Raw genomic sequence first — 22055 nt, forward strand, 5'->3', positions numbered from 1 at the left:
AATTTAATGTCAGCTGATTAGGGGCTTTGATTATGTGTGCACAGCCCCTTCCCAGCAGCACCTGGGTCAGTGTTTGGGGGAAAGTATGCGTGTGCTACAAATGGCTGCTGCCCCACCCCCATCTTCTAGCTCTCCGGAGAGACCCCCAAGCCAACAGATACATGAAGGGAATTCTGGGGACTGTAGCTGAGCCCAGCCAAGTTGTGCTGTCCCAGCCACCACATAGATGTAAACAGAGAGGTTCCCAAGTTCCGAACTTTTGACTCTAGGGAAACGGAGGGGATGTGAATAAAAGAGCTTGCCCAGCATTTTTAGAGCTAAAGTTCTTTTTATGAAACCTGAAAGTAGTTTTAGAGCAAACAAAATGAAGTTGTGCATTTTCACTGCAGAAAGTAAATTACCAATGAATCCAGAAGTAACTGATTGCTAAAGGAGATCAGAGAAGTTTTAGGACATATCCTCTTTTAAAGTTGTTGTGTGTTTATTTATTTTTTTCACTATCAGAAGCATAAAACTTACGTGATTGAAATTTTTTCCTGCATTGACTGCTTTTCTTTCTGCCTCCAGAAGTCCCTGCTCTTTCTTAAATGAATATTGTTTTGTGGATTAAGAATCACATTGTAATACTTAGTACAGAATGGCCCCCCTTCATGCCTGTTAGTTACTAGGCAGCATCCACTCTGACCCCCTTTTTGTTACCACAACCCCAGTCTTTTCAGTTATCCAGTCCTTGGGGAAGTAAATCCTGATTAAAAAACATCATTTGTAGTAATCCCATTCTTCTTGTATGTGATCAATTCAGGGTAGATGTGACTTAGTTCTACCCAGTCATGTGAGGTCAGGTCAACTAAAGGATTTCTGAGGAAGGATTTTTTTTCCCCCACTCTAAAAAAAGATACAAGAAAGAGATACCCCTCTTACATCCTGGATATTGCCTGCATGTGATGCCTCGGTTGGGCACTGTGGCAGTCATCTTGCAATCAGTCACAGGTGCTAGTCTGAGAACAAAGCCAGCAAAGTTTATCTAGCAGAAAAAATTAAAAGAACTCACGCCCTTGACCATATTGTCCAACTGCTCATTAACCAGCCTGGAATTGCCCAAGTTCAGGTCTTTGTCAGGTGACCCTTACCAACAAGCAAGTCTTGCCTGCTTGATCTTCTTTGGAGCTCATGGACTGCTGACCTCTCCCTTCTTCTCAGCTCTTCCCCTGCCACTACCTTGTGAACTACTGTCTCTCCCACCTGAGGCTGTTTTTTCTTCATCTCTTTCAGGGTTCTGCTCCTCTGTCATCTATCTAACTGTGGCTGTGTCTCTTTCCTCAGCCCTTTCAGCCAATTCCATAGGTTCCTATGAGTTGATCTCCCATGCCTTTGGCATGTGCCTATGGTTTCCCAAGCTGTGTTGCTCTTCCTGCCGCCACTCACTCACCAGGAGTCCCCAGCAACACCTTAACCTCAATGTGCCTCGCTTCTGTATGTCCAGTCTCGGTGGATGGTGCCAGCCTTTCACCAAAGCCTGAATCCTGACAGTCCCAGGATTCTTTCCTTCCCTCAAGGCACCCCATCCTCTCCGCCACCAAGTCCATTGTCAGGATCCTATCAGTTCTTCCCTTCGCTTTCCTCTAACCTTCTTGCTCACCCTCCTCTTCTTAATTCAGGCCCTCATCGTTTCTTGCCTAGACTGTCACCACGTGCCTGCCATATTCTAGTTCATGGTCTGTGATATCAACAGAGAAATCGCTTTACTATCAATCCTAACGTGTCACCCACACACCCGTACTTCTCCCCACAAAAAAATCCTTTAATAGTTTCCTCATGTCTTTAGGAAAAATGCTAAATTTTTTAACATTAAAACCATCCTTTACCTTTCTCAGGTGCCACCCCACCCTGAACTACACCTGTGGAGGACCGATTACCGTCTTCTCAACACCTGATCTTTCCAAGCTCTAGGCATGTTATACATACTTTAAGAGTCTTCCCTATAAAAAGAATTTTTTGTGGAAGCTTTTATAGTTAAAAAAGTAGAAAGAATAGATAATGAATGCACTGTTAATCTATGTTCAATAATTAACATTTTTGCCATATTAATATTTCATTGATTTTGAATCATTTGAAAGTGGCAGTCATAATGACATTTCATTACTATACTCGTCAGCATACATTTCCTTATATAAAGACAGTCTTCAAATACTGATGTAGAAAGTTAACAGCTACAGAGTGCCTTCAACTCCTTCATTTTGGTCTGCGCTATAGTTGTTTGGTTCTGAGTGATAGAAATTTCACTAAAACTAGTTGAAGCAAAGATGAGTGTATTGGAAGGACTACTGAAAAGTGTGATCCCAGCTTGCCCAGCAGGGTGGACGCTCCCTTCTCTCTGCCTCCATGGTGCTGAGTTCACCGCAGGGTGGGATGGGGCCCCACCTAAACCTTGTTTCAGGTGTTAAGACTGATGACATCACATGCACACACACCAAGAGGGTTGAAAAGATTTGTGATGCTCACATAACGGAGCTTTCTGGGAGAGGGGGGCTGGCTCCCAGCAGGGAGAAAAATGGCCTGAGAGAGCGTAGAGGAGACTGGCTTGCTTGGATGGTGCTTGGAGAGGCTGGGTGGCCTGCAGGTTTGAATGTCTCACTCGATCCAGGAGGAAGAGTGTGCAGGCTTTCTTTTAGGTTGCGGCTATGTGGGTGTAAGGTGAAGGGACACTCTGGGCCTTGAAAGCTGTCAGCAGTCAGACATCAGACATGGAGTTAGACCCTTCGTTACACTTGGCATCTACTGACTCCTGCCAGTGCACTGGTGACCACTCTGATTGGTTTGATATCTGCTGCCCCACTAGGCCAGGCGAGATAAATACACACTGTATATCTCTGCATTTCTGACCCTTATTTCACACTTAACACTAGTGCACAGTACATTAAGGCCAGCACAACAGCCTGCTGATTTCCTCTGCTTCAGTTAAATTCATTTTACATCTTCAAGTGATTTTGCTGGACTACATTAAACATTTGCTGTGCCTTTTTTTGACCCAGCATTTACTGATTTGATGCGCATGCTGTAAATGCGTTGTTGGCTTGCTATGGATGGCAGTGAGTTTAGGACCTGAGAAGTATCCTTAACACTTTCTAATGTTTTTCCCAGAAATTTTAAGTCGAGTTGTCATTGCTTACTACCTTGGCTGATGCACTGGAGTTCTGCTTTGTTTTCTCTGACCCTTCTCCACTGCTTGTGATCATTTTTACTAAACCGGAGTCATTCTAAATTTTAAAACACTCTTTGCAGTATCTGGAAGACGTTAAATTGGATGAGGTTGCATCCAGCTGCCATCCAGGGCCTCCACGAGAGTTTCAGGCTCTGCAGCAAGGACACAGCTCTAATGTCTGGCTGCTTGCTAGACGCCCGGTTGCTGGTGCCTCCCACTAACTGATCCTCCTTCTAGGACTTCTTTCCCAGTAATTAATCAAACTTTCGTCAAAAATAGGCTTTGTTTTCACCTGTTTTGTTTAAATTTATTCTTTAATTCTACCTCTTGTCCCCTTTTCACTTCCTCTCTCTCCTCCCCTTTTTTCTTCCGCCTTCCCCCCCCCCCCCCCCCGCCATCGCCCCCTTTAACAATTCTCTGGAGCAATCTGGGCAAGACCATCTCCCCTAACCCCCTCAGTTATTTATGCCAATGCAGTTAAATATTTTCTTTTTCCATAACAACTCCTTTTTTCAAACATATATTGCAGACTGTAGAAGATGTTTTGGGTAGAAACTTGGTTTACTGAGTTGTTTGGTTTATCAGGGGTCCCCACCCCTATCATCCCCTGCCGCACAGCAGGAGGTGAGCAGTAGGTGAGCCAAAGCTTCATCTGTAATTGCAACCCGCTCCCAGAGCTAGCATCACTGCCTCAGCTCCACCTCAGATGATCAGGAATTAGATTCTCATAGGAGCACCAGTCCCTGGTGCCAAAAAGGTTGGGGACCACTGGTTTGCATAATTATTAAATGCAGAAAATCTGATATCAAATCTAAAGCTTAAAATGGACACCTAATGGCTTAAAGAAAATAGAAATTGAATAGACTCACTAAAAATGGAGGTCTTTGTTGTCAAGTTAGATTCAGTTTGTGAAAGGCATTTCTCCCTTAACACTTTTTAGTATTCCAAGAAAATGAAGAAGGCCCTCTTTTCTAGAGGGATGTTTGATGCCTTTTAGCTTTTCAGTTTCTAACTGTTCCACCAGCACAGCACTCAGCCTTCAATCTAAAATGTTTGAAAACATGGTCTGGTTTTGTGGTGATTAAGTGACACAAGGTAGTGCATTTTGATTTGGTGCAACTTCCTGCCAAAAGTTGTGTTATTCAGAATGTTTTGTCCAATCAGAAAGAGACTCATAGATACTCATAGAGAGCAAACTGATGGTTGCTAGATTGAAAGGGGTTGGTATGGGTGAAAAAAGGGAAGAGATTAAGAAGTACAAGTTGGCAGTTACAAAATAGTCACGGGGATGTAAAGTACAGCTTAGGGAATATAGTCAGTAATATTGTAATAAGTACACATACATAGTGTCAAGTGCCTGCTAGGCTAATAGGTAGGATCACTTTATAAATTATATAAATGCCTCACCACTGTGCTGTATACCTGTTATAAAATAATATTGAATGTAAACTCTAATTGAAAAGCAAAATTAAAAAGTGCTGTGTCACTGTTATTAATAAAGTCTGTTTCAAGGCAGTGCTCAGCCATTTCCATCTGTTTCCTGGCATTGAACGTCATCCTTCTGTGGAATAGGACACCTGCCATTGACAGCAGACTTGCAGCTTACTTTCCAAGCTGATTTCTAATTCGTAGCTGCTTCTTACTCTTGTGAACCTCAGACTCTTCTCTGACAGTAGATAACAGCTGTATACTTGACACAGCTTGGTTTGTCCATAAATAATTTACACTGTCCCCTTTGGCTTTACTTCTGTCTTTGAGCAGCTCGTAATGGAAACAAACAGAACTAGCATGGCAGGTGCTTGGAAATTGTCATTTTATTTTTAAATCTACCTGTCTAGCCAAGCAGTCACACACTCCACTTAAAACAGACAAAATTCTAAGACGATCCGCAGACTCCAGGTCTTAGAACTGCATACACACCTCTTTCCAATTGTATTCAAACACTAATCTGGGTGTTGCTATAAAGGATTTGCAAATGTAATTAAAATCCCAAATCAATTGACCTTTAAGATGGGGAGGTGATGGGGGCCTGACCTGATCACCTGAGCCCTCTCAAATCTGGCAGAAACTGTCAGAAATGTCACATGGGAAGTGTGAGAGGCATTTGATGCAAGGGAGTTTCTTCGTGCTGGCTTTGGAAATGGGGCAGGGGGTGGGGGGCCACGTGGTAGGAGGCTGAGAGCAACCTGAACTTTGCCAGTGACCTGAATGAGCTTAGAAGGGGACTTTGAGCTTTGGTGAGTGAGACTCTGAGCAGAGAGAGCAGTCCTCCTGTTTTATTCGTGCTAGACTTTTGACTATCAAAATTGTAAGCTAATAACTGGTGGCACTATAAGCCTCTATGTAGTGATATGTTATGTAGCAGGAAATGTAGGCACCGCTTACTCCCTTCCAGGTGAGCACATGTCAGTTAGCACCCAGCCAAAGTTCCTCTCTCTCCAGCCTCCTGGTTCTGTACACATCTCCACAGGAGGCTGTCCCGTGGGCTCTGTCAGCAGGGCCATCAGGGAGAGCCCCGTCCGCTGCCATGGACCGCCCAGAACTTCAGGGGCCTGCTGTTGGAGCACGCAGGACTAGACTGGCCTGCTGACACCTTCCTGAGACCTTCCCTCAGATTCTTGTTCCTCCAGACTTCTTTGAGCAACTTAACTAGATGACCCTTCTCTTCTGAGCAAGGGTTTATTTCTGTAAGGTATGGCCCAAGACCTTTCCTACTTGATCCTGTAAGAAAGGGCTGCAAGGCAAAGGCAAGCGATCCACCCCTGATCCTGGGCTCCTAGGACTGGGAGGCTTGTCTCCTTAGCCCAGTCTTCTCCTGCAGGGGGCCATCTCCTAACTTGTCTTCTTAAAGTTTCCCCAGATTACCCAGCCAATTTACACCCTGTCTTTTTTATCTTAACTGAGATTGATTGCACAGATGTCACAGGAGGAAAACGTTAAGAATGAATTCACAGAGAGGCAAATGACTTGTTGTCACTTAATCTTCTACAGGACATTTGAATTATAAGAGCATATTTGTTGAAGAAAGCACATAATTGGTGAACTTTGCGGATTTAAGGGGAACATTGTTATTACTGTGCACCATTATTCTCCTTATACGTCTGTGTAAAGCTTGAGGAAGAAGAATCCATCTTCCATACTGTCTGTCTGCAGCTTCTCCCTGCGGCATCATGGCTGTAGTTTGAGGCCTCAGCTGGATCACCCACTTCCCTAATTGTGTTGTGGTCCTGTGACCCCACTTTGAATTCATGAGCCTGTTGGGTGAGGGGCCAGCTCCAGGGTTTGAGGAGTTTCTAAGGGTACTCAGCTCCCTGCTTCCAGACCCTAAGTATGTTGTCACAGACCACCCTCTGGATGCCCCTCCGTCCTTCCTCAGGACCCAAGCCCTAGTTCCACCTTTGGGTTTTTCCTCATGGCTGGACTATTAAGCCACAGACAGATGTTGGCCCTTGAGATGGCCGGGCTGTAAGCCAGGGGATGACTTGGCGCAGGTTTTGCTTCTCTGGAGAAGCGGAGCACATTTCCTGTGGGACCCCGCCCGGCCTGGCCTTCCCAGGATGAGAGTGCAGCAAATTGCCAGCTCTCAGCAGGGAAACATGGGTGTCCCTGTCCACACCCTCCCGCTTTGGCAAAAGATGGCGGCGTACCCAGCGATGAGCTCTCACAGGGAATATAGGACTTGGCCTAGGACTTAAAGGCACCAGAAAACATTTAATCTTAACAACAACAAAACTTTACATCAGCATTATAAAAAAATCCTCAAACTGGTACATGAAATGAACAGCAGCACAAACTGTTAGGAAAGCCTGAAAAGTATGTTATAAAAGGCAGTAGAGAGTCTTTATTTACATAATTTGGGGACCTCACACATATAAACCTGACTTTTTTGGATAATATGGAGAAAAGATATTGCTATTCCATTCTAGAAAAGATGAAATATTTAAAATAATCCAAGATTCAACAGTCGATGAAGCTTAAGAAGAAAATGAGTAAAGTGTTGGTGAATTAAATTTTGATGTTGTAGCTTATGTCATAAACCCTTTCGATCAAGAATTATTTTGTCTTTTTAAATTTGGGGTTTTGCTTATTATTTTTGCCCATATTCTTCAAATGTTTCTATGTCCCATTTTCCAAATAGTAACACTTCCAGCTGTGCCATGCATCTCCTTTTCTTTTGGTTTATAGCTGTATCTTTAAAAACATTCTAAATATACTTTTGCTGAATTCTGAACTAAATTGTCCATCCGATCTTGCAACTCATTAATAGATTTTTATCTGCCTATTCCAGCTATTATTTTTATATATTATATTTCTACACATGTTTTATAATGTTTTCTCTTGTTTTCTTGTTTCATTTTCCTAATATCTCACCATATCTCCTTAACATGTTACATTATACTTACTTTTAATTCTTGGTTCAACTTTTCCAGCTTCAGGTCTGCATTATTCGGCCTTTACAAGGTTATGCCATGACCACACCAACCCCAAATCTCAGTGGGATTTAGACTGAAAGGGTGCTCCTCTCTGGGAAATGCCATTTTCTTGGCAGAGGAAGAAGAGTACGAGAAGGCTCTTAAAACTTAATAATAGAGGCGACTTTGGCTCACATTTCTTTGGCCAAGCAAATCGCGCGGCCAAACCTAATGCTGCGGAGGGTGAAGTGTCATCCTCTCACAGGCCCCACCAGCAAACGGCACAGCGATGTAGTCTGTCCAGCATGGCATGTGTTTTCTAACACATTGTTCTCCACACAGATTCTGTTACTTGAGGTGAACTTAGGAGCTCCTGTCTTGTAATGTGTGCTGAGGCGGGCGAAGAAGGGGATGACTCTGGGGCGTGGGGCATTTCCACACCCAGACCAGCAAGTCTGTGTCATAGTGACCCTTTGAGAGGAGGTGGTTAATATAGTGGGTTAGATGTGGACTGGAGCCAGATGACCTAGATTCAAATTTAGGCTCCACTTTGGGCAAGCCGATTAAAATTCCTATGCCTCAGTATCCTCATCTGTAAAACAAGGTTAGTGATAGCCCCCAACTCAAGGCAGATCCACTCACAGAATTTTGCCAGTTTTTCCTCCTAAATTGAAGAGCATATACCAGTGGAGTTTGGGGAGAAGAGGACATGATTCAGAATTAGCAGGAAGGCGGGGTGATGTCACAGAAAGAAAGAAAAGGACCTGACTATTTTGTCCCCTGCCAGCTTTCTCACTAGATTGTAAGCTTCATCTGGGCAGAGACTTGCTTCTTACACTCCCAGCACCTGGCTGGGTGTATGCCATGCCATTGGCACTCAATAAATATTTGTTGAATGGCTAAATGCATTTTTATGCGTAACTTTAAACCAATTTGCTAAGTAGTTTTACATATTTGGATATGTATTTTCTAACTTCTAAGAGTTTGTGTTTAACAAAGTTAACTAAATTAACATCAATTTCTTTAACAACTAGAAACTATCTTTGAAGTATTTGTGACAATTTTCTTTTTGTTTATACAGGCCAGTTGGAATGCCAAAAATGGAAAAAGTTTACTTACATAATCCTAGCTCTGAAGAAACTATTACTTTAGTATCAATATCTGCTACAACATCACATTTTCATGCATCATTTTTTCAAAATAGGGTAAGTCTCTGATTTATAGCAGATTTCTCTAGAGTTTGAAATTTAAATGTCTAGATTTTTTTAATGTAAAATTTTATTTTGCTGTAATTGAAATCTCATTTGAATATCTCAGATTTGTTCTTGATTTCAGGTTGCCTCATTTCCTAAGAATTATCAGTTCTACTCTTAAACACATTTTTCTCAACACGAAACAGCTTAACAAATCAACTGTGATCCTTAAGCACTGAAAATATGGCATTCATATATTTAGTTGATTTTCTTTTCTTTCCTGATAATAGGTAATTCCTCACCATTGTGTTAGTTTTCTGTTGCTGTATAATAAATTCCCACAAACATGTCGGCTTAAAATGACACCCATTTATTAGCACATCGTTCTATAAGTCATAAGTCCTTTGGGTTCTTTGCTCAGGGTATCACAAGGCTGTGTAATTAAGATGTTGGCTGGGCTGAGTTTTGGACTGGAGACTCGGAAAATCCACTTCCATACTCATTCAGGTTGTTGGCAGAGCCTCAGTTACATCTGCAAAACCTATTTATTGTGTAATGTAGACAAGCCCAGGGGTGGTATCACCTCATATTGACAATCTCAGAGATTAGGGCAGGAAGTTTGAGGGGCTATTTTAGAGTTCTGCCTAACCACAGCTGTCTTCTAAAATTTTACTTATAATTATTTTGTAGGTAGTCTGCAAACTCGTTATTAAAAGTAAAACTTATCTGACAAAGAACCCTAATAAATTTTGAATTTGAGAGAATATATTAAGCTGTATAATATACAGGTTTCCAAAATAATTGGCTAAATATCAGAGTGGAGTAAATGAATGGAACCTGATTTCATCTTTCTTGGGTGTTCGTTCACTGACTCCTTTGAAGCAATATGACTAAAGAACTAAGGAGAAGCTTTTTTTAAGCACATAAAATTATGCCAGTTATTTAGATTTTTACATTTCTCCTTTCTAGAATCCTGTTTCACCATATGTTGTCATAAGCTAGCAGCTTCTAGAATAAAAAAAAAAAGTGACATTATTGGCTTTTTTGAATTTAAAGTATTTTGTATACAAGGAATTGGTAAATTAGCATAATTTTGATAATAAACATTTTAATATTTTGTGGTGCTCATAGAAAACATCCCTTTTTCTTAAATTTGTTTTTAATTATAGGTGACATACAATATTATATTAGTTTCAGGTGTACAAAATAGTGATTAGACATTTATATACTTTACGAAATGTTCAGCACAATAACCGGCACCCACCTGACACCATACATAATTGTTACAATATTACTATGTTCCCTGTACTGTGCTTCACATCCCTGTGGCTGTTATAACTGTCAATTTGTATTTCTTAATTCTTCACCTTTTTCAACTCATCCCCTCAGCCCCACTTTCATCGATGACCATCAGTTTGTTCTCTGTATCTGTGAGTTTGTTTCTGTTTTGTTGTTTTCAGATTCCACATATGAGTGTAATCATATGGTATTTGTCTTTCTCTGTCTGACTTATTTCACTTAGAATACCCTCTAGGTCCATCAATGCCAAAGGTGGCAAGATTTCATTCTTTTTTATGGCCAAGTAATATCTCATTGTTTGTGTATGTAAGAATGTGTGTGTGTGTACATACACACATATACACACCACATCTTCTTTATTCATTCATCTATCGATGGACACCTACGTTGCTTCCATATATTGACTATTACAGATGATGCTGCAGTGAACATAGGGGAGCATATATCTTTTTGAATTAATGCTTTTGATTTCTTCAAAAATTACCCCGAAGTGGGAATGCTGGGTCCTACCGTTGTTCAGTTTTTAGTTTTTTGAGTAACCTCCATAATGTGTTCCATAGTGGCTACACCTATTTACAATCCCACCAGCAGTGCTCGAGGGTTCTCTTTTCTCCACATCCTCACCACCATTTGTTCTGTTGTTTGTTGATTTATTGATAATAGCCATTTTGAAAAGTGTGAGGTGATACCATGGTTTTGATTTGCGTTTCCCTGTTGATTAGTGAAGTTGAATGTTATTTCATGTGTCTGCTAGCCATGTGTGTGTGTCCTCTTTGGAGAAATATCTATTCAGGTCCTCTGTCCAGTTGTTAATTGGATTGTTTGGGGGGGTTTTTTTGATGTTGAGTTGTATGAGTTCTTTGTACATTTTGGATATTAACTCCTTATTGGATATGTCATTTGCAAATATCTTCTTCCATTAAGTAGGTTGCCTATTTGTTTTGTTGAAAGTTTCCTTTGCTGTGCAAAATCTTCTTAGTTTGATGTAGACCCATTTGCTTATTTTTGCTTTTGTTGTCTTTGCCCTAGGAGACATATCCAAAAAAAAAACATCATTAAGACTGATGTGAAAGAGTTTGCTGCCTGTATTTTATTCTAGTTCTTTGGTTTCAGGTCTTATATTTAAGTCTTTAATCCATTTTTAGTTTATTTTTGTATATGGTGTAAGAAAGTTGTCTAGTTTCATTTTTTGCATATATCTCTCTAGTTTTCCCAACACCATTTATTGAAGAGACTGTCTTTACCCCACTGTATATTCTTGCCTCCTTTGTCATAGGTTAAATGACCATATAAGCATGGGTTTATTTCTGGACTCTTTATTTTGTTCCATTGATCTTTGTGTCTGTTTTTGTCCCAGTACCATGCTATTTTGATTATAATAGCCTTGTAGTATAGTTTGATATCTGAGCATGATACCGACTTTGTTCCTCTTAAGATTGCTTTGGCTCCTTGGGGTCTTTTGTGTTTCCATATAAATTTTAAGATTATTTGTTTTAGGTCTATGAAAAATGCCATTGGTATTTTGATAGATATTGCCTTGATTCTGTAGATCACTTTGGGTAGTATGGACATTTTAACAGTATATATTCTTCCAACCCATGAACATGATATGTCCTTCTGTTTATTTGTATCTTTGGTTTCTATCATCAATGTCTTATAGTTTTCCAAATACAGGTCTTTTTCTTCATTGGTTAAATTTATTCCTAGGTTTTTTGTTCTTTTTTTTTTTGTACAATTGTAAATGGAATCTTTTTCTTAATTTCTCTTTTCAATGATTTATTACTAATGTATAGAAATACAATGGATTTCTGTATATTTTGTATCCTGCAACTTTACTGAATTAATTTGTTCTAATAGCTTTTTGGTGGAGTCTTTATACAGAGTATCATGTCATCTTCAAATAATGAGAATTTTACTTTTTCATTTCCAATTTGGATGCCTTTTATTTCTTGTCTGACTGCTGTGGCAAGGACTTCAATAATACGTTGAATAAAAGTGGTGAAAGTGGACATTCTTGTTCCTGGTCTTCAAAAAAAAATGCTTTTAGCTTTTTACCATTGAATATGATGTTCGCTGTGGATCTGTCATGTGTGGCCTATATTATGTTGAGGTATGTTTCCTCTATACCCACTTCGTTGAGAGTTTTTATCATAAATGGATGAGGAATTTTTTCATGTTTTTTTTCTGCATCTCTTGATATAATCATGATTTTTATCCTTTTTGTTTATGAGGTATATTACATTGATTTGTGGATATTGAACCAACTTTACATTCCTAGAATAAATCCCACTTGATCTTGTTGTATGATCTTTTTAATGTATTGCTGAATTTGGTTTGCTAATATCTTGTTGAGGATTTTTATATCTGTGTTCATCCAGGGACATTTGGCCTGTAATTTACCTTTTCTCTGTAGTGTCTTTGTCTTGTTTCAATATCAGGATCAAGCTGGCCTCGTAGAATGAGTTTCGAAGCTTTCCCTCTTTGATTTTTTGGAATAGTTTGAGAAGGACAGGTATTAATTCTTTAAATGTTTGGTAGAATCACCTATGAAGCCATCTGGTTCTGAAAACGTCTCTTGTCTAAAATATTGTTTTAAATTTCTCTTGTTCTTCATTGTTACATAAAAGATGTTTTCACAATTTTTATAATTATATAAAATATTTATTAAAGTGAGAGTTCCCTCAAGCCATTTTTCACATTGTTACTTAAAAGATGTTTTAACAACTTTTACAAATTAGCTAATAGTCTTAAATAATAGAATCTCAATATTGGGAGACTCCTGTGTATTCATCCAGTCCAGTAACCTCATTATATAAATCAAGAGCTAAAGCCCAGAGGGGTTTGCCCCTGGTCATGCAGTTAGGGTCTGGGTGTTCTGTTGGCCTAACCCAGTGATTTGTATCGTATTAAACCACAGTTTGCAGCATATACATAACAGACTTTTTATAGAGATGCACTTGTATGAATGGAAGCACTCAGCTTTCAGGCATTGCCAGTGTACAGAGACATGTTAGGTTAAAGGGCAAATAGTGAAGTGAAAATGGAAACAGTTTAAAAATAGTTCACAACCACACTACAGATTTTATTTTTAACTCGTTAACTGTCTTTGCTAATTCAAGCAGCATTTTGTTTTTTCTAAACATCCAGCTACACCTTGTTAAAGGCCAGGTTTTTACATTTTTCATGGAGCTTTTACAATACAGAGACTAGCCCAAGAGTTACAAACACAGATTGTTAGAGGCCAGGTAAACAATGTAAGCAATAAAAACAAGCCAAGTGACATGAGGGGACCTGGAGAGCACATGGCCCATCCGAAGGTATCGGCCCTCAGTTGGCTCCAGCCAGCGGTTGCCATGTGGGGGTATAAGCCCATGCACAGTTTTTTTGATTTGCCAAGAAGAATAAGAAATAGGAATTTTTATATGATATCCCAATTTTTACACATTGAAAATGAATTTAGCTTTAGAAAGACAGATGGTATGGACCAAACAAAACAAGCCCAAGGCCACCAGTTTGACATTTCCAAACTGGACTCTCCCAGGGATGTAATTCTACACATGAACCTTACATAGAGAGAATCATTTCTCTGAAAATTCTTCAAAAGATAATAAACTAAATATGTATGTAGTCAGAGAACTAGTTAAAAACCATCCCGTGTTTTCCACTCTCAGGAGATGGAATTAAACAGTAAAAAGAACCTATTCCTGTCAGAATCTACCTTTAGGTAATCTAGGCTTAGTTCCTAAGGAGATAGCTAAAGTCTGTGCTATCTTCTCTTTTCTTTCTTTCTTCTTGTTGCTTTCCTTTTTATTCCCTCAGTAAGGTATTGACCCCAGAAGCTCAGGAAGTAGAGATGGAATGAACTCTTGAGGGGAAGAGTTCATTCCCCTCCAATTTTATGCCTGTAATAAGAGCCTTTAGGAGAAATGTAGAGTTTCTCATGTCCAGGAGAGCAAAACCTTTCTGTGTTTATTCTAACACTGTTTGCCTTTGTTACCTTCAGAATTCCTGATCAGATCTTATTTCTTTGAAAACAAAACATTTTCTGAAATTCACTGAAGTTTTTGATTATTAACCGTATCATCTCGACATTAACTAACCAACAGAAAATACAGAAAAGAGTACTTATTGTTTAAAAGGCCAAGTTTTACATAACCATATTTTCTCTCTTTCTCTCTCTCTCTCTCTCTCTCTCTCTGTCTCTCTCTCTCTCTCTCTCTCTCTCACACACACACACACACCCCCCCACATACCCCATATTCATCTATCAATGGTTGCCACTAAAGTTTAAATTTTAAGGCCACCTGGAAATCAAGAAGACAAAGGTAATGACCACTGTGATCATGTGACAATTTTCTGTATATAATTTCTGATAATTATGTTATTTATAATTACCTGTTAATTAACTCTTAATTGTCATATTAATCATAATTAAAAATTACATAATATTAAGACTGCAAATTAGACCTATTCATCTTTCATGGCTCTAGTTGTATATCAGCCATAAAATATGTGATACCTGTTTTGTGTCAAAGAATAGAGGTTACTTACTCAATAATACTTAAATTTTGATTACCTAAAAATTGTAAAAATAGGGTGCCTTTCATACTTTGGTAAGCAAACAAAAATCGTTTTTTCCTTGATTTTCTAGAACCTTTTGGTTAATTAAATTTTTAGATAAACCGGAGATTTAGATAAACCTTTTTTTAATCTTTGACTAAAAATAAAATATTTTGGCCCACTTATTTTAGTATGTTTAATATAATAAATAATCTCTTGTGGGTTGAACGTTATTAATGAATATTATTATTTTTAATTTAATGTAGAAGCCTGGACATTATTTTATTTCAGGTTAAACTCTGACATCCATACATGTTACTGGGAATCGAACAAAATGTGATATTACCAGTAGTGTGGACTATTATGTAGATAATAAAAAGAATGAATTAGGTCTGTATTAATTGACATGGAAAATGTATTATATATGTTAATATATAATAAAGCACATTGTAGAGTGAATATGATACCATTTTTATAAAAAGCAGAAAGTCTGTATGTATTCTGCTACATTAAGAAGAACCAGCACGAGGTACAGATAAGTATGCCAGTTAACTGTATACCCAGAATGGGAGGAGTTGGGGCAGCTCGGTGCTGTGAACTTCTTCATACGTCTTTACAGTGTATCACTAAGTGAAATAAGCACTTGACAACTTTCGCAATTTAAAACGTAAGAAAACTTAAACAGTAGTTTGCCACGTGTGTGTGGAAATAGGAATTGATTTAACAGATATTTGTTGAGTGCCTACTAGATGCCAGGCATTTTGGATTTATCAGTGAACACTAGAGATTCTTATGACAGTGTCAGGTCTTATGTTTAAGTCTTAATCCATTTCAGTTTTGGTGAAGATAGATAGTATAAGATAGGGCTCCAGTTTTATTTTTCTACATGCGATTATCCAGGTTTTTCAGCACCATTTGTTGGAGGCTATCCTCTTCCTATTGAGTGTTCTTGGCTCCTTTGTCAAATGTTAGTTAACTATATATGCAGGGCTTCAGTTTTAAGCTCTGTATTCTATTCCATTGGTCTATGTGTCTGTTTCTACACCAGCATCATGCTGTTTTAATTACTACAGCTTTGTTTCTTCTCGTGATTGCTTTGGCTTTTCGGGGTCTTCTGTGTTCCATACAAACTCAATGATGTCCATTTTGTTTAATGATTAAATTCGAGTTTATTGTTGTCTACCAGGAGTTAAACCCAGACATTCAATTACTTGTCCTTGTTCCAGGGAACATACAAGCTGAGACTCATTAGAAAAGGGGGGTGGGGGGAGCGAGGTACAGGCTAAAATACTATTTTGAGTGAATCCACAAATATATACCTTTTTATTACAATATACTTTCAGTAAAATTCAACCATTGTGGTGTACAGTCATACACTCCATAATGACATTTCTTTTGTTCAGTGATGGACCACAGATACCAGAGTGGTTCCATAAGATTATAATGAGGCTAAACAGCTCCCGTCATCCATGTTGTGGCCTTCCAAGAGTCACAGCGCATGACTGTTCTCTGTCTGCTCCTTCTTTCGATAGCAGTGCTATTGGCTAGAAACGCCTTGGGGCTCTCACATGGAAGCAGGCAAGCCTCCCAGATGGCTCCCCTCTCTGCACCAGTAGTACGACTGTGCTGACCCCTGCGGTTCTTACTATGATTGCAGGATGCCCTTTGGCTATAACCATTAGGAAACTGAAGAAAAATGAGTTTATTACTGACAGGCCCTGGAGCATACAGTGGGGTCATGGGTAGAAAGAGAGTGTCAGGGGCTTGGGGGGTCTGCTTTTATTGGAGTCGAAGGTGGGGGCCCACAGTTTTGCAGGCTCACTCTTTATTGATGAATTTAAAACATCGTAAGAGCTGGAATTTAAAGCACAGGAAGAGAAAAAATAAGGAGTCCATATGGTCAGTTATCTAAATGAACCAGGATCGCTAAAACAAAGGAGCATCATTGGGGATGGCATGGCTCTTTATCTAGTTGTGTGTCTGGTGATGCCCTTGTTTGAGATGCTAGCCCTGAAGTGGGTGCCTCTGCAATCACAGCGTAAGGCGGGCACTCACATCACAAAAAGAAAAGCAAGTTATTGGGGTGCACACTACAGTTACTTGTTTGTGGTGATGCTGGTGTAAACAAAGCTGCTGCTCCCCTAGTCCTGTAAGGCACAGCAAACAACTACAGTTGTAGGCCGTACCATCTAGGCTTGTGTAAGTCATTCTGATGGCTACACAGCAATGAAGTCGCCTCCTGGCACACTTCTCAGAATGCATCCCTGTCAAAGTGGTGCGTGACCGTATAGTTCTGAGTTATGAGAAACTCACAGGCATGTCATCACCTGCTCCATCAACTCCAGCCTCCGAGGATGGCCTGTTCCAGGTTATGTCAGTAGAACTGTGTGTGCGCGGCTTTTTGAATTGGCTTCTTCTTTTAGCATAATGCCTTTTACATTGTTCTCGGAGGTAGATGTAACAGTTCTTTGTACTGCTTTATTGCCAAGTGATGCCTCATCGAATGGCAGTATTGCAGTTTGTCCATTCACCACTTTGGATTATCTCCGCTTTAGATAAAGTCACCATAAACATTTATGTAGAGATCTTTGTATGAACATAAATTTTCATTTCCCTTACATAAATATTTAGGAGTGCAATTGCTGGGTCATATGCCAGGTGTGTGTTGAACAGTTTTCACAGTGGCTGTCTCATTTTGCATTCCTGACAGAAATGACAGCATCATTTTAGTACTGGGTACTGTTAAGTTTAGGGTGGTTTGTGTTCTAGTCACTCAAATAGGTGTACAGTGTTTGTTCTCTTTATATTAATTTACATTTCCCAGTGACCAGTGATGTTGAGCATCTTTTCCTTTGTCATATGCATGATTCGCAGATCTCTTCTTCTAGTCTCTGTCATATTCTTACAGTCTCTGTATAGAATTTTTCAAAGAATAGAAGTTTTTAATGTCCATTTTATGGATTTTGCTTTTGGAGTTGTAGCTAAGAACTCTTTGCCTAAACTAAGGTTACAAAAATTTCTTTCCAGTTTTTCTTCCAGAAGTTTAATAGTTTGAGATTTTACATTTAGGTCTATGATCCATTTTCAGTTAATGCTTGTTTATGGTATAAGATATGCATCAAGAATTATTTTATTTTGTTTTGCAAATGGATATATAGCTGTTCCTGCACCATTGATTAAAAAGACTATTCTTGTTCATTAAAATCCCTCTGTGTTTTTTCAAAAATCAATTGACCTTGTATGTGTGGGTCTGTTTCTTAGACTCTCCATGGTTTTCTGATATGTCTACCCATTCATAAGTACCACACTGTCTTTATTATTGTAGCTTTTTAGTCATTACTAGAATCAGGTAATGTGAGTCCTCTGATTTTGTTTTTCTTTTTCAAAATCATATTGCTCATCCCCTTTTCTTGTCATCTAAATTTTAAAATCAACTTACTGATTTCTTTTTCAAAATCTTGCTCAGATTTTTTGGTTTTTTTAATTAAATGTGCAGAAAAGTACAAACGGTGCATCCTTCACTCAACTTCTCCTAATGCTAACATCTTATGTAATCATAGTGCAGTTATCAAAACCAGGAACTTAACATTGGCACAGCACTGCCAACTAAAAACTTACACAAATTTCATCAGTTTTTCTTTTTCTATTCTTTTTCTGTTGTATGATCTTATTTCACATTGCATCAGTTTTTCTTTTTCTATTCATCAGTTTTTCTTTTTCTATTCTTTTTCTGTTGTACGATCTTATTTCACATTGCATATTCGTCCTTAGACTGAAATTTTTTTTGCAATTGCATTGGAAATTTTTTTTGCAATTGCATTGGATATTAATTTGGGAGAATTAATATCTTAACAATATTGAATCTTCTGATCTATGAACATAGTATTTTCTCTCCATTTTTTAAAGTCTTCTTTGATTACTTTCAGCAAAGTGTTAATAGTTTTCAGCTTTTAGAATTTTCATCTCATTAGATTTATACCTCAGTATTTCTTTGTGTGTGTGCATGTTATTATAAATGATACTTTTTTAAGAATTAGAATTCCAACATTAATTGCTAGGATAGAGAAGTACACTTACTTAATTGATTGTAATATATAGACCTTGATTCCTGCGACTTTGTCTGTGAATAACAACAGATTTTTCTTTCTTTCTAATGTGTATGCCTTTTATTTCTTTTTCTTGCCTCGTTGCACCGGCTAGAACTTGCGGTATAATGTTGAATAGCTGTCATGAGAGATGACAGTCTTGCCTTGTTCTAGATTTTGGGGGGCAGCATTCAGTCATTCACTATAAAATATGGTAGCTCTAAGTCTTTTATAGATGCTCTTTATCAAGGTGAGGAAGTTCTCTTCTATTCACCTAGTTTACTGAGATTTTTAATCATAATGGATATTGAATTTTGTCTATTTTATGCACCTATTGAAATGACCATAGGGTTTTTTTTCTTTAGTAAGTTGATAATATCAGTTACAGCAATTTGATTTGCGAATGTTGAACTAGAATTGCATTGCCAAGATAAAAACCACTTGGTCATGATGTATTATCCTTTTTCATATATTGGCTGGATTCAGTTTGCCAATACTCAGAGGTGATTATATATCTATGTCCGTGAGGGATGTTGTCTGCAGTTTTCTTTTCTTGTCATGTCTTTGTGTGGTGTTGGTATCAATGTCGTGCTAGACTCATAAAATGAGGTAGAGAATGTTCTCTCTTCTGTAAGCTGGAAAGTTTGTGCAAATAGATACCATTTCTTTAATGGTTGGTAGAAAATTCTACCTTTCTACCACTGAAACCATCTGGGCTTGGACTTCTCTTTGTGGGAAGGGTTTTTAAATTTTTTTTTTTCAATTACAGTTGACATGAAATATTATATTAGTTTGAGGTGTACAACAGGGTGATGAGACATTAATATAGCTTACACAGTGATCACCCTGGAAAGTCTAGTACCCACCTGACACCATAGATAGTTATTTCAGTTTTGTTGACTGTATTCCCTACACTGTACTTCATATCCGTATGACTTTTTATATCTGGCAGTATGTTTTGTGGGATAGTTTTTTAACTATAAATTAAATTTCTTAAATGGATGAGGACTGGTATGGTTACCTATTTCATGTTGAGTGAGTTTGGCAGATTGTTTTTTAGAGAATGTGTCCGTTTCTTCTAGTTATTAAATTTATGGGCATAGAATTATTTGTAACATTCCTTTGTCATCCTTTTTATGTGTTAAGGGAATATGATGATGTCCACATTTCAGCTTCTTATATTTTTGCCGCCTTCCTTTTTATTTTTGGTCATTCTATCTAGGGTGTTATCAGTTTTATGGACCTTTTTGAAGCATTAGCTTTTGATTCTATAGATTTTTTTCTGTTTTTTCTGTTTTCTATTTCATTTCTGCCCTTTGCTGTTATTTTCTTCCTTTTGTATATTTAGGGTTTAATTTGCTCTTATTGTAGTTTTTATAAGATGGAAGCATAGATTGTTGATTTGAGACCCTTTTTTTTTTTTTTCAAAATAAGCATTCAGTACTGTAAATTTCCCTCCAAGTGTTGCTTTAGTTGTAGCCAACAAATTTTGATATGTTGTGTTTTTGTTTCCAATTGATTCAAAACATTTTACCATTTCCCTTGTGACTACTACTTTGACTAATGGGTTCTTTAGAAGGTAGTGTTTCATTTCAAACTATTAAAGGATTTACCAGATATCTTTCTATTACTGATTGATTATTGGCTCAGATGCGACCTCCATCTAGTGTTAGCTTCCAAGGTTTCTATACTCTCATTTTAACCCATACTTGGCCTTAGCTGTGTGTAAAAGTTTTAGCTGAATTTATTTTGCACTCTCATCTGGAATTCTCACCATCTCGTTCTCTGTTGTCGGGGAGCCAGTGCTCACATCGCCCCTTGGAAATACTTGCCTTACCTTAGATTCTGGGCTAGTTGTGCACAGACTTAGTGGACGATTCAAGAAAAGTTATTTTTTATTGTTGATAATTGCAGGAGAAAAGTTCTTTCCAACTTTCTACATCCTAGGATGAAGCTGGAAGTCTCAATGCCTTGTATTTTTTTGTTTTTGTGTTTTGGTTGAGTTTTTGTTAAATTAATTGGGGTGACACTGGTTAATAAAATTATGTAGGTTTCATGGTAATGGAAAGAGATTTGACTTTGGATAATGCCATGAATTTTAAGCTGTAATTTGGGAAGTATGTTAGAGTTCTAGCCATAAAGGCAGAATGAGAGTGGTTGGTGACTTCACATATTAAAATGCATTTTAAGGCTTCATTGAAGATAGAACTGCAGTTGCAATCTCTGACTTCTCGAGCAGCTGTGTTGTTTTGTTGTAATAAAATTTCATTTTGCTAACTGCAGCGACATTCTCAGTCTGCACAAGATAACAGGAGTGAGTTCTTGTACATCCTGTCACCCCTGCCATCTTTCCTAATGTAAGTTGCTGGCACATTTTGTGCCTTGTGTGAATAGGTAACAGAGGTCAAGGGCTTGCAGTCTGGGCTCATTTCTTCTTTGGAATAATTCAAGTCACTGCTTAGTCATATGGTGCACGTATACAAAAAGTTCAGCTTCACCTCAGTCCTACTTGACTGTATGCTGATGGAACACCCTATAATTAGGATCTTCGTTTCAGCCCAGCGATTCCTGAATGAACAATCCAAGGAAACCACCTGTTGTGTCGGGTTTTAGGTTGGTAATTGACAAAGATCCATGACTGTAGACATCCAGTCTGAAGACATCTTTTTCATTATTTTCCATTGCAAAATAGTTTGGCTAATTTAAAGCTTAATCCTTTAAGGGGAAAAAGCTAGTTTATGGAAATGATTCTAAGTTCTAAGAGAAATTCAACTGTATAATTGTCAGCATGATCTGATTTTTTTTGGTCACTAATTTAACTTAATTTATTGCTATTCTTTTTCAGAAAATTCTTCCAGGAGGAAATACATCATTTGATGTAGTTTTTCTTGCAAGAGTAGTAGGAAATGTAGAAAATACATTATTTATTAACACATCTAATCATGGGGTATTTACCTACCAGGTAAGAACCAGAATTAAAACCTTTGTTTATTTTGTAAAATACAGTCATCATCTCCAACCTGTCATATGACTACCTTTTAAGAACTCTCTTCAGAAACTGAGGGAAAATAGAAAATATAAGAGTTTAGACATAGAGCATTTTTATACTTTACTATTGTGTCTGTGAATATCCCTATTCAAATTGGACCGAATAAATAATCCTAAAGCTACAACTAAAGTGTTAATGTAAGAATGGTTGGCAAAAGAATAGTAAAAAACATTTTCACACTGACTGAATTTTTTCAATTTTTTACTTTTTGCATATTGTGAAACATAATCATAGTTTTAAGATTAAAACATACAT

The 22055-nt window shown here is 38.1% G+C and overlaps 1 protein-coding gene across 1 annotated transcript in view; it reads left to right on the forward strand.

The window, feature by feature from the left end:
* Nucleotides 1-22055, forward strand: part of TMEM131 (transmembrane protein 131) — a 116074-nt gene that overhangs the window by 20884 nt on the left and 73135 nt on the right. The window contains exons 4-5 of the mRNA XM_025045025.1: nt 8696-8819; nt 21597-21713. Coding sequence (XP_024900793.1) covers nt 8696-8819; nt 21597-21713 — 241 coding nt within the window. The remainder of the gene's footprint in view (nt 1-8695; nt 8820-21596; nt 21714-22055) is intronic.

Source organism: Pteropus alecto, unplaced genomic scaffold (assembly GCF_000325575.1).
Source record: "Pteropus alecto unplaced genomic scaffold, ASM32557v1 scaffold223, whole genome shotgun sequence".
Lineage (NCBI taxonomy): Eukaryota > Metazoa > Chordata > Mammalia > Chiroptera > Pteropodidae > Pteropus > Pteropus alecto.